The sequence below is a fragment of the Lithobates pipiens genome, unplaced genomic scaffold (genome assembly GCF_037356315.1).
Source record: "Lithobates pipiens isolate NorthernLeopardFrog02 unplaced genomic scaffold, aLitPip1_a1.2 Scaffold_16, whole genome shotgun sequence".
NCBI lineage: Eukaryota > Metazoa > Chordata > Amphibia > Anura > Ranidae > Lithobates > Lithobates pipiens.
Genome location: NW_027507748.1, coordinates 571939018 through 571952857, shown reverse-complemented (window position 1 = coordinate 571952857; position 13840 = coordinate 571939018). Strand labels below are relative to the sequence as shown.

Sequence of the window (13840 nt, the reverse complement as noted above, 5' to 3'; positions counted from 1 at the left end):
AAGCAGTGTTCAAACCACACATGTGAGGTATTGCTGTGATCGGTAGAGCGAGAGCAATAATTCTAGCCCTAGACCACCTCTGTGTAACTCAAAACGTGCAACCTGTATTTTTTTAAACGTAGCCTATGGAGATTTTAAAGGGTAAAAGTTTGTCGCCATTCCATGAGTGGGCGCAATTTTGAAGCGTGACATGTTGGGTATCAATTTACTCGACTTAACATTATCTTTCACAATATAAAAAAAATTGGGTTAACTTTACTGTTTTATTTTTTTTATTAAATTTTTCCCCAAAAAAGTTTGCGATTGTAAGTCCGCTGCGTAAATACGGTGTGACAGACAGTTTTGCAACAACCACCATTTTATTCTCTAGGGTGTTAGAATAAAAAATATATATAATGTTTAGGGGTTCTAAATAAAGGGAAGGAGATAGGCAGGCAATAAAACCAGGCAGGGGAAGCTCCATTAGCATTGCTGGTTGTCATACCAACGGCCACCACAAGATGGGGCCAGATTCCAGAAGGAATCATAGGACCGCAGAAGGCCTCAAAGCCGGCGGCCTCAATTACCGGCCGCCGGCAGAACGGCCCGACGCGATCACGCCGGGGGGTCCACTGAGACAGGATACCCCCAGCTGTGCTGCCCCAGGTGCCAGGTCGCTAATTCTAGTCGCAAATGCGACCTGGCGCCCGGATTTTGTTGAGCCCTGGGCTAAGATGTCACAGAATGCTATAGAAGACAGGTGGCTCAGCTGCACCAATTTGAAGCATATGGTACATATAGTACTTTTAAAAGTAAAACATCCTAGCTGTAGTACGGCCATTTTTGCAGGACATTGGCATGGATAGAGAAAAAATGGATTGCTTGAACAGCTCTGTAGAACTGCCACTACTCCCAATTTTACAGTTTAACTTGACCAGATTGACAGTCTACACAATGTCGAAGACTTTGAGAAGTGGATCTTGTAAACAGTAGCCCCACCTTATTAGCCTAAATATCTCATCCTCATATACTTGTAGGCAAGGATATCAGTGTCTCCTTATACTGTAATCACCCTAAAGTACATGTCTGCAGATTAACTCCTCTTCATACTTGGAGTGCTGTCACGCAGGACCCTGCATTCTACATAGTGGTTTGGGTACCAAGGTCCTACCGATCACCTGGGGCCCAAGGGACATGGATGCTCAGGTTAGGTGGCGAGTTTTCATTGCTTTTTTCTAACTGCCAGGAAGGCGGCCCAAACAAACTACCCCCTTTTTGTATATATAATTTACCCCAACCCAGGGCTTGACCAACTTGCTTTGAAAGTAGCAGTCAGCTTTTGTTAGTAATAAAATAAAATTACGGGTAGAACAAGTGTCACGGTAAATGTATCCTTTAAGCCTTTCACAGCCAGAGAAATTTTTTACACACGTGTAAAAACATTTTAGGCCTGAAGATTACATAAAACTCCCAAACATTATATTTTCTGAAAGACGCCCTATAAAATAGTGGCAGTTCAAATTTGTCACCCAATATAATGCAAATGTCTAGGAAATAAAAAATTTCAGTAAACACATTAAAAAAGTAACTTTTTTGGGGGCACAACGCAATAAATTGCCAAATTTATTTTGGTAAAAGCCGAGGTTGCATCAACTCAATACCCAACATTTCGGTATACTATATTTTCCATAGGCAACACTTTAAAAGCCCTCTATAGGTCATCGGTTTAGTGTTATGAAGTAGTTCTGGTGCTAGAATTATTGTGCTCATTCTGATGTGCCCGGCAATATTTAACATGAAAATCTCAGCATTTTCAGGTGTAAACACCCCAACACAAGCATTTACGTTTGTGCGTATGTGGGGCCTAAATTTTTATTTATCTTGGGGGACAAAGTCCCCTATATAATTTGGTGACAGGTTCTCTTGAGACATGCGGGGTCTTTTATACCCCACATGTCTCCCCTGTGCTTCACTGAATGTAAATCACACTGCATTAAATTTTTTCCTGGCCTTGTTGGCCAGCGAAACTGTCAAAATTGACCCAGAAGTGATGGCACTTCTGGGTCAACGAGAAGGGGAGAAAAGCAGACGCTTGTTATCCCCCTCCCCTCTACCTGCTGGCACCTGCTATGCCGAACCTACAGATTTGCAAGCGGATCCCGGGATGCATAGTGGGGGTGTGGGCAGCGTTTGGGCAGTAGCCCAGGCGCCAGGACTAAACTTCTTGTTGACATGGTTGGGTTTGTCGAAACCCTGCATTAACCCCTTGTATATGGCACGTTTATAAACCTACATTGGTAGACAAAGTGATAAAACATCTTTAGCCTTATGTATTAGTACTTACTATGCAGAGACTGATTTCTGTAATTGTCTTTAAGTTAAATAGCTGTAAATGGCCCCTTATAATGGGATAAGTATAGTTTTAATTATTTGGTATACGGCTGCATCAAAATTGTCCATAGACATGGCAAGCAGTTCCAAACAAGGGTGTTTCTCTAACAGTGGAAGAAAAAGGCATTGCATTACTAATTTAATATCTCACTTTCCCAGCTTTTTCTAAGCCAGTGGTCATCAACCCTGTCCTCGGGACCTACTAAAGGACCAGGTTTTATGTATTATCTTGGAGATGCACAGTAGAATACTGCAATCACTGAGCAGCAAATATCAGCTGTGATGTATTTTGTTATCTTGCAAACCTAGCCTGTTAGTGTGTGCTGAGGACAGGGTTGATGAGCATTGTTCTAAGCCCTTTCAACTGAGGCTGTGACCTAATGCTGGTTGACACACTACAGATGAACGCTGCTGATGGTGGCGTCTCTAAATCTGCATATGTGAATAATAGAATATAGTAAAATTTGTTGCATCAAAACATGACTCCAATACATCCCCCCCGCCACCCCTTATTTCTTGTATCCTTGGTAGAAGTTGTCCTTAAATGAATGCGGCCCACCTGGTCTTCACCTTTGTTTTCGGCAGTGCACTTGCACAAGCTAAATCTGTCCATTTTAGTGTCTGTACATGTGAACCATTATGACACTTTTCAGTTGGTTGCTTTGTTCAGTCTGAGCTGCTACAGCTGATGGCAAAACCCTTTGCACTTTGCCCCGGGCTTTATGCTCATTCTTGGTGCTCAACCCAAAGCCCTTGTGTTAATGAGGCCTTAAAGTGGTTGTAAACCCTTACAACCAACTTTGACCTACAGAAAAGCCTAGATTAAGGCTTACCTGTAGGTCCAAGAAATATCTCCTAAACCTACACAGTTTAGGAGATATTTGCAGAAAGACGGGCACCGCTTTCCATGGCGCATGCACCGTAGACAGCGGCGCACTGAGCGCGCCGTGGTCAGCGGCGATATGCTGCGAGTGGCGGCTCCCGTGCGGGAGTGACGCCATTGCGGCTTCGCCGAATTACAGCGGCTGGGCAGCAAGACCCACCGAAAAGATGGATGCTCCGGACTACAGGGAACAGCGGTGACTTTGCTGGCTCCTGTGTCAGGTAAGTGACACATAATGGGCTACTATGCGATGCATAGTAGTCCATTATGCTTTACCTTTGCAGGGAATCGGAGGAAGTAAACTAATCAGGGTTTACTTCCTCTTTAAATGTAAGGCCTTGTCCACAGTGGGAGTTTAGGCCCTGTACACAAGTTCCAGTGATTTTTGTAGAGGTGGAAGGCACAGATGCACTTCAAGCCCTGCTGTAGAAGGCCTGTAAAATTAAAGCTGCTGTGGCTGGACAATGCTCGGAACTGTATTCCAGACATTTTATCCCTCTGTGCTTCCACCCGCATGAAAAAACTGGGATCTTATGCACAGGGGCTGTAAGGTGTGCATAAAGGCCTTACTGTTGATTGGCTCTTTCGCTAGTGTCCAGTGGCTTACTGCTAGATTTACCTGTATTGGCAAACAACTTTAAGCCAAATTGTCTTCTTGTATGAAACTTCAATGGACTTAGTAAAATATAGAATAGAGCAAGAAAGTGTTTTGATGCAAATTGCACTCCAACACTTCTGGCATATTCTTATAATACCTTACTGAAAATTTTCCTAATGTGTACCCTTTCATTTTGCCATTTTTTTTAGGTGGCGTCAAAAGGTGCTGGTTTGAATCCAAATGCAAAGGTATGGCAGGAAATTCCACAAGGAAGCACTGAAGTTTCACAAACTGTCAATGGCACTGAAGATTCTTGGGATGAGGCAGGAGCCCCAACAGAATCTTATACAGAAGGTCTGTTTTTAGAGTACAGTCTTGGTCAGTGCTTGATTTACGTTTTGACATGTGTGTTTCACTTTGCGCTAGTAATTTGTGAAAGTGAAAAGGGAAAAAACAAAGAAAAAGAGTGCCAGAGATCCAGGTCGCCATACCTTATCTAGTTTGCCCTTAGTCCTCCCGCAGCCGCCATCTCTCCCAGACTTGGTCAAATTCCTCCAGCCTGTCCCGTATTCTGGCAGTCATTTTTTCCATAAGTTCTACGTCCTTTATCCTGGAATAAATGGCTTCCATAGATGAGGCCAGTCGACTCTTCCAGTTAAGAGCTATCGGACAACGGGCTGCTGTGAGGATAAGTCGTAGAAGCTTTCTGGACGGCTTAGCCATCTTTGGTTGGGGCAAGCCAAATAGGAAGAACTTGGGTACGAACAGGACAGGCACCTCAAATACCCAGATAAGGAGCTGTTGGATTGATTTCCAGAATGGGGCTATCAAAGGGCAAGTCCAGTATATATGGAACAGGGTGCCCCTGTCCTTTAGGCAGCGCCAGCACCGAAGATGTATGGGCTTTTTAATGCATATAGTTCATGGTCATAGCACAAGTCTATAGAAAAGCTATAGCTGCATGACATTTTTGATTAAAAAGTGCACATTCTGGCAGGTGTAAACTGTTCTGTTTTGATTTTGATATTTGGTATGCTTCTGGCTTTGTGTAACCTAACTTTGTAAAATAAGTGTACATTTTAACATCAAGATATAACATGGTAAGGTTTGACAGGCTCCAGGGTAACTGGCTGAAATTCATTAAAGTGGAGTTCCTCCCAAAAGTGGAACTTCAGCTTGGCTGATCCCCTGGTGCTACATTTGGCACCTTTTAGGGGGGAGCGGGTTCCCTGTCCTCACTTCCGTCTGACCACAGAGAGGTACGTCATAAGTTCAGTTCAATCCTCCTTCCCCTGCTGCCAGGCCAGGAAGAGCTTGTCGGCAAAAACATCTCCTGGGGTGCTGACGTTGCTGCTTTCGAGGACAGGTAAGCGTCCTAATAAGTTAGCAGCTACAGTATGTGTAGATGCTGACTTTTTTAATTAAAAAAATCTGCAGACATAATGTGCGTGTGATATATTTAAAGTGGTTTAAGGCTTACCTGTAGGTCCAAGAGATCTCTCCTAAACCTACACGGTTTAGGAGATATTTACAAAGAGACATCACTGTCTACGGCGCATGCGCCGTAGACAGCGGCGTGCCGGCGCACTGGGCATGCCGCTGCTAACGGTGATATGCTGTTAGTGGCGGCTCCTGTGCGCATGTGTGGAAGTGGCGTAATCTCTGCTCCAAAGCAGCGATACCTGGAAGGTGGACGCTCTGGGGACAGCGGTGACATCGCTGGCTCCTGTGTCAGGTAAGTGACGCATAATGGGCTACTAGGCAATGCATAGTAGCCCATGATGCTTTACCTTTGCAGGGAGACAGAGCAAGTAAACCCATAAGGGTTTACTTCCTCTTTAAAGTCTTTGTAATGTTACATTGAACGTTATTCTGAAATAGACCATTTTTAAATGCAGCTTTTTAGATCAGTGAGCCTCTGCCCATCTTTACTTCTGAGACACTGACTCAAAGATGCTCTTTTTCAAACTCAATCATGTTACTGACCTGTTGCCAAGTATCCTTATTAGTTGAAAAATGCTCTTCCAGCTCTTCCTTGTTAGTACACCTGTGCCAGCTTTGTTGCCCTGTCCTAACTTTTTTTAGATGTTGCCACCATCAATTTCAAAACTACCTTATTTTTTTTTTTTGTAATTGTGCGTTTTCTTTGAAGAAAATCTGTTTGAGATTTGCAAATCATTGCATTCTTTAGGGTTTTACACAGCAGCCTAACTTTTTTGCAATTGGGGTTGCATGTTTTTTTCCAGAGGATGGGGTGTCAGATACTTTAACACAGGTGCACACACAGCAGAGCTCCACCTTTGCGGCTCGCATGCCCTTTGCAGAGGCTGCGGAGTCGGAACAATCAGCCAAGTTGATGGGGCATAGCAGGATTGAATTAAAGAGGTTTTCCTGCAAGAAACACCTGCTTTTCTAAAATAAAAAAATAAAGAAAACCTTTCTGTCTTTGACCATCTTGGTTCTAGATTTCAGAAACACAAGGGGTTTGAGGTGTTGACTTGACCTCCCAAATGCTCCAGATTTCCAATCGAGCATCTGTGAGATGGGTTGGGAAAAAAGCCCCATCTATGGAGGGCCCCACCTTATAACTTACATGGCTTCTAATACCGGGCACTTATACCTCTCCCCGCCAGCATTTCACCTTTTAGCACGTTGAATGACAATTGCACGCTCATCTAAAACTGTACCCAAACTACCTATGTTTGTTTTTTGTTTTTTTTATCCCACTTTCACAAATGGCTTTTTTGGTATTACCACTAGATTTTAACTTTTTTGCAAAACAAACTAATTTTGGAAACTTTTTTTATTTTTTTTTTCTTAACATTGCGTATAACATTGCTATAAGCAAGTATTTTATTTGTTTTGATTGGTCAAAGCTAACTGCATGGTACGGATGGGCTGTGATTGGCACGGTCTGTACCCTGTGATCAAATTGACAAATCACAGCTAGCAGCACACTTGTACATATTGGATGGCTTGAAAGGAAGCCATCCATTGGGTACAACAATCATGTGAATCGTCACGGCGGTCACATGGTACCGGCAGCAAACTGGTACTTTGATCGGTCATCGGCTGTGTCTCATGGACATGGCCAGTGACAGATTACTCTGCGGCCATGCGATTGGTGCATCCTGACAAGACTTCCAGTCAGGATGGGCAAGTGCCCAGCCATCAATCTATTCGCTGGCTGTATACTGGTTAAGACTGCTTGTACAGCATGCCACAGCATACCTTCAGTTTTTGTGGTGTCTGTCAACAGGTCAGGGCTATTTTGGCATCAAGCGGGCTTGCTCAATATTGGGTGGGTGGTCATAAAGTTGATGTCTGATCGTTTTATATAGAATGTGAAATTTAAGTTTTTCCAAATGCTACTTCACCGACTTGAAACAATTGTTAAGCCTTTGAAGATGGAGCTGTTAACTTGCGTACTTTTTCTGAGTAGATTATTTGCCAAGTAGTGGAGTGCATGAAGCAGAAAACCAAGATGCGTGCCCTTGAAAGAAACCTTTGAAAGGGCAGTTACTTTATTTCTGGGGCAGGTTCCCTTTAAATGCCTCTTAAGGCCATCAAAATGATTTATTGTAATGCAGGAGATTTGGGATATCTTTTCTTAAATGTCAATTATTTTCCTTATGCTTCAGTCAATCCCATTTCCCAAGTCAGTGACCTTCTACATCCTTTATCCCAGGGCTCGACAAAACTCAGGTGCCAGGTCGCATTTGCGACTAGAATTGGTGACCTGGGGCAGCACAGCTGGGGGATATCCCGTCTCCGTGGACCCCGCCACCCCCGGCGTGATCGCGTCAGGCCACGCCGCCGGCTTTGAGGCCTTCTGCGATCCTATGGTTCCATCTGGAGTCTGGCGCCCTCTTGTGGTGGCCGTTGGAATTACAACCTGCAATGCTAATGGAGCTATCTCCTTCCCTTTATTTTAGAACCCCTAAACATTATATATATTTTTTATTCTAACACCCTAAAGAATAAAATGGTCGTTGCAATACTGTCTGTCACACCGTATTTGCATAGCGGACTTACAAGCGCACTTTTTTGGGGGAAAATTATTTAATTAAAAAAAACAGTAAAGTTATTTTTTTATATATTGTGAAAGATAATGTTACGCCGAGTAAATCGATACCCAACATGTCATGCTTCAAAATTGCGCCCCCTCATGGAATGGCGACAAACTTCTACCCTTTAAAATCTCTATATAGGCGACATTTAAAAAATTCTACAGGTTGCACATTTTAAGTTAAAGGAGGTCTAGAATTATTGCTCTCACTCTACCGATCGCAGCGATACCTCACATGTGTGGTTTGAACAACGCTTTCATATATGCGTTCGCTTCTGCACGCAAGCTTGGCGGGACAGGGCGTGTTTAACCAGTTGCCGACCGCCGCACGACGATGTACGTCGACAGCATGGCACGGGCAGGCATAAGGGCGTACATGTACGTCCCTGCCTTCCCGCGGGTCGGGGGCCCGATCGGGCCCCCGCCCGGTGCCTGCGGCGGTCGGTTTTCGTGCGGGAGCGATCCCGGACGAGGGGACGGCCATTCATTCATGGCCACCCCCTCGCGATCGCTCCCGACGAATGAAAATCCTTCGTGACATCACTTCCTCTCCTGTGAGGAGAGGAAGTGATGTATTCTCTCCTCCGTGTCGGTATTTTTCGTTCCGACACGGAGGAGAACGGATCGGTGAGTTGCACCAACACTCTACACAAACAGTAGAACATGCCAGGCACACTCACACCCCCCCTTTACCCCCCGATCACCCCCCCAATTACCCCTGCCCCCCAGTCACAGTGACACCAATGTCATTTTTTTTTTTTTTTTTTTTTTTTTTTTTTTTTTTTTTTTGCATTGGTGTCATTTGTGACTGTAATAACTGTTAGGGCAGTTAGGGTTAGCCCCCTTTAGTTCTAATGTACCCCCTTAACCCCCCCAATAAAGGTTTAACCCCGTGATCACCCCCCGTCGCCAGTGTCACTAAGGCTGGGTTCACATTGCAGCGGTTTATGAGAACGAATGTGATTCGCACCGCACTGCAGTGCAAATCACATCCGATCTCTGTGCGATTCGAGTTCAGCCATTCGCCGCACCCGCCGCACCCGCCGCAAATTCGCACGGGACCCTTTTTTTGGCCCGCAGCAGAATCGGATCGCATGGGTGTTCACGCCATGCGATCCGAGTTTGCAGATCGCACTGCGATATGCAAACTGATCTGGGGGTGTCAGTAACATTTCACTGACACTCCCAGCAGTTCGCATAGGGCAGTGTGAACTGCCGCCGGGAGGCATGCGATGCGGGAACCCGCCGCGCATTCGTGGCGTTCCCGCATCGCTCCAGTGTGAACCCAGCCTAATAAGCGATCATTTTTCTGATCGCCGTATTAGTGTCACAGGTGACGCTAGTTAGGCAGGTAGGTATTTAGGTTCGCCGCAGCTTTTTATAGCACCAGGGACCCCCATATACTACCGCATAAAGCCCCCTGATTGCCCCCTAGTTAACCCTTTCACCAGTGATCACCATATAACTGTTACAGGTGACGCTGGTTGGTTAGTTATTTTTTTATAGTTTCAGGGCACCCGCCATTTATTACCTAATAAAGGTTTAACCCCCTGATCACCCGGCGGGTGTCATTTGTGACTAATAACTGTTAGGGCAGTTAGGGTTAGCCCCCTTTAGTTCTAAGGTACCCCCCTAACCCCCCCAATAAAGGTTTAACCCCGTGATCACCCCCCGTCGCCAGTGTCACTAAGGCTGGGTTCACATTGCAGCGGTTTATGAGAACGGATGTGATTTGCACCGCACTGCAGTGCAAATCACATCCGATCTCTGTGCGATTCGAGTTCAGCTATACAGATAGTATGGCTGAATTCGTGTCGCACCCGCCGCACCCGCCGCAAACTCGCACGGGACCCTTTTTTTGGTCCGCAGCAGAATCGGATCGCATGGGTGTTCACACCATGCGATCCAAGTTTGCAGATCGCACTGCGATATGCGAACTGATCTGGGGGTGTCATTAACATTTCACTGACACTCCCAGCAGTTCGCATAGGGCAGTGTGAACTGCCGCCGGGAGGCATGCGATGCGGGAACCCGCCGCGCATTCGTGGCGTTCCCGCATCGCTCCAGTGTGAACCCAGCCTAATAAGCGATCGTTTTTCTGATCGCTGTATTAGTGTCACAGGTGACGGCAGTTAGGTATTTAGGTTCGCCGCAGCTTTTTATAACGCCAGGGACCCCCATATACTACCGCATAAAGCCCCCTGATTGCCCCCTAGTTAACCCTTTCACCAGTGATCACCATATAACTGTTACAGGTGACGCTGGTTGGTTAGTTATTTTTTTATAGTTTCAGGGCACCCGCCATTTATTACCTAGTCTCACTAGTGTACCCCTAAATTTAGGGGTGTCTACTTTCCAAAATGGGGTCATTTGGGGGGGGGTTTGTGCCATCTTGGCATTTTATGGCCTTCAAAACTGTAACGCCCTTAGAAAGCCTGAAGGCGGTGCTTGGTTTTCGGGGCCCCGTACGCGGCTAGGCTCCCAAAAAGTCCCACATATGTGGTATCCCCGTACTCAGGAGAAGCAGCAGAATTTATTTTGGGGTGTCATTTCACATATGCCCATGGTATGCGTGAGCAATATATCATTTAGTGACAACTTTGTGAAAAAAAAAAAAAAAAAAAAAAAGTTTGTAATTTTCCCGCAACTTGTGGCAAAATATAAAATATTCCATGAACTCAACATGCCTCTCAGCAAATAGCTTGGGGTGTCTACTTTCTAAAATGGGGTCATTTGTGGGGGTTTTGTGCCATCTTGGCATTTTATGGCCTTCAAAACTGTAATAGGTAGTGAGGAGTGAAGTCAAATATTTACGCCCTTAGAAAGCCTGAAGGCGGTGCTTGGTTTTCGGGGCCCCGTACGCAGCTAGACTCCCAAAAAGTCCCACATATGTGGTATCCCCGTACTCAGGAGAAGCAGCAGAATTTATTTTGGGGTGTTATTTCACATATGCCCATGGCATGCATGAGCAATATATCATTTAGTGACAACTTTGTGAAAAAAAAAAAAAAAAAAAAAAAGTTTGTAATTTTCCCGCAACTTGTGGCAAAATATAAAATATTCCATGAACTCAACATGCCTCTCAGCAAATAGCTTGGGGTGTCTACTTTCTAAAATGGGGTCATTTGTGGGGGTTTTGTGCCATCTTGGCATTTTATGGCCTTCAAAACTGTAATAGGTAGTGAGAAGTGAACTCAAAAATTTACGACCTTAGAAAGCCTGAAGGCGGTGCTTGGTTTTCGGGGCCCCGTACGCGGCTAGGCTCCCAAAAAGTCCCACATATGTGGTATCCCCGTACTCAGGAGAAGCAGCAGAATTTTTTTTGGGGTGTCATTTCACATATGCCCATAGCATGTGTGAGCAATATATCATTTAGTGACAACTTTGTGTAAAAAAAAAAAAAAAATTTTTTTTTTGTCATTATTCAATCGCTTGAGGCAAAAAAATAAAATATTCAATGGGCTCAACATGCCTCTTATCAATTTCCTTAGGGGGTCTACTTTCCAAAATGGGGTCATTTGGGGGGGGTTTGTACTGCCCTGCCATTTTAGCACCTCAAGAAATGAGATAGGCAGTCATAAAATAAAAGCTGCGTAAATTCCAGAAAACGTACCTTAGTTTGTAGATGTGACAACTTTTGCGCAAACCAATAAATATACAATTATTGACTTTTTTTTTACCAAAGACATGTGGCTGAATACATTTTGGCCTAAATGTATGACTAAAATTGAGTTTATTGGATTTTTCTAATAACAAAAAGTAGAAAATATCATTTTTTTTCAAAATTTGCGGTCTTTTTACGTTTATATCGCAAAAAATAAAAATCGCAGAGGCAATCAAATACCATCAAAAGAAAGCTCTATTTGTGGGAAGAAAAGGACGCAAATTTTGTTTGGGTACAACATTGCATGACCGCGCAATTACCAGTTAAAGCAGCGCAGTGCCAAAGTGTAAAAAGACCTCTGGTCATTTACCAGCAAAATGGTCCGGTCTTAAAGTGGTTAAAATATTTTTTTCCTTATTTTAACTTTTATTATTTTTTTCACTGTTCTTTTTAAAAAAGTGTCACTTTTATTACTATTACAAGGAATGTAAAAATCCATTGTAATAGAAAAACGCGTGACAGGTCCTTTTGTATATGAGATCTCACATATCATATTTACACTAAAATGCAATTTCAAAAAATTTGTCATTTGAAAAAAATAAAATAAATAAAATGTCCCTCTAAAAGCTATGGGCAATGACTTGGAGACAGGTGGGGGGCTGGGGGCTATCTTCCCCTCACTCGTCTCCATGTCAGGCCAGGGACAGGTCCAGATCGCTGTGACGGACCTGGCTCCTAACTTTTTTAGCTGGCTCCTAGATTCCAAGCAAATTTGTCAACCCCTGCTTTATCCACTTGGATAACATAACATTGTCACTAGAAAGCTTCAGAATTTTCTTTTTTTCAGGCAGACCTCTAGACATTGTAAAATAACTGTGGGAGGTTTAGGTGAAGTCACGAGACATGACTTGTCTCCATTTGTGCTGTTTAAGCTAAAGGGCCTTTGCTTTGGCTGTTGAACCTACAATTTCAATTTTATTTAGCATACTGAAATGTAACCATCTTAATTCTGTACAGGACAGGCAATGCATGCTGGTTGCATGTTTATACCTTCATGTGATTTGCTTACTTGCTGGCAAACTTTTAAAGAAACGTGCCACTACCCCACATTTCCTTCTGAGTTGATCTCCTATACCCAACCAAACACTGAATTTTCAGTTCCTTCTAGAGTAAAGACTGACTTCTTCCCAAGTTTCTCATTTATCTTATTCTTCAGACAACCCTCAGTCTTGTACTGTCTACACAGAAGTCATGAATCTGGATCGGGGCAAATCTTGGTAGCCCTACCTGGACCCCACACTGGGGGTGGCCTGTAATTTTGCTCCAGGCACTGGTGCTTCTAGGAGTCCCTTGTCACTTGGTGTAACGCATTTAAGTTAGCCACAGGGTCCTTTACCAGTCAGGAGTTGTGGTCCAATCAAAGATTTTCAGGGCTATTCCCACTGGCAGACTAAGTCTGGACTTACAGTGCAGCTTTGTAGACAGGCAAGTCAGGTTCACTAGGTATCTGACTTACTGTGTAAAATGGGACTGTTTGGAATGTATTGACTTTACAAAGTAATAGCTCTCAAAGCTGGAATATTTGATCTGTTGAAAGCCTGCACAACTGCTATTGCTTTATCTGAGCTGCCATTGCCTGGATGAAGAGGGAATGGGCCTTTCCAGATGTCTTAAATCTGATTTTAGATCTGACACCAAAAATGGGTAAATCATGATGCTGAGATCCTAGTCTCCAGATTCAGCATACTGTTGTCAGAACCAGGGACCCTCTAGCTCAGGGGGACCCTTTGAGCACAGTGTTTCAATTTTCTTTTCAAAGAAATTAAGCATGCCGATTTTGTAACAAAATGTCAACTTCACACACAATCACAGAGGATTTTTTATAAACAAAATGCTGTAAACTACTTGAGTAATAGTGAGAAATTAATATCCTGCCCCACTCGCGCCTCAGATCAGCCCCGGTTCCTGCCCCACTCGCGCCTCAGATCAGCCCCGGTTCCTGCCCCACTCGCGCCTCAGATCAGGCCCGGTTCCTGCCCCACTCGCGCCTCAGATCAGGCCCGGTTCCTGCCCCACTCGCGCCTCAGATCAGGCCCGGTTCCTGCCCCACTCGCGCCTCAGATCAGGCCCGGTTCCTGCCCCACTCGCGCCTCAGATCAGGCCCGGTTCCTGCCCCACTCGCGCCTCAGATCAGGCCCGGTTCCTGCCCCACTCGCGCCTCAGATCAGGCCCGGTTCCTGCCCCACTCGCGCCTCAGATCAGGCCCGGTTCCTGCCCCACTCGCGCCTCAGATCAGGCCCGGTTCCTGCCCCACTC

General features: G+C 44.7%; 1 protein-coding gene across 2 annotated transcripts in view; it reads left to right on the top strand.

The window, feature by feature from the left end:
- Window positions 1-13840, top strand: part of LARP4 (La ribonucleoprotein 4) — an 89000-nt gene that overhangs the window by 23176 nt on the left and 51984 nt on the right. For both annotated transcript variants that reach the window (XM_077483729.1, XM_077483727.1), the window contains exon 2: window positions 4061-4205. Coding sequence is in view for 1 of the 2 variants with exons in the window: in XM_077483727.1 (XP_077339853.1) it covers window positions 4061-4205 (145 nt within the window). In the remaining variant the exon portion in view is untranslated. The remainder of the gene's footprint in view (window positions 1-4060; window positions 4206-13840) is intronic.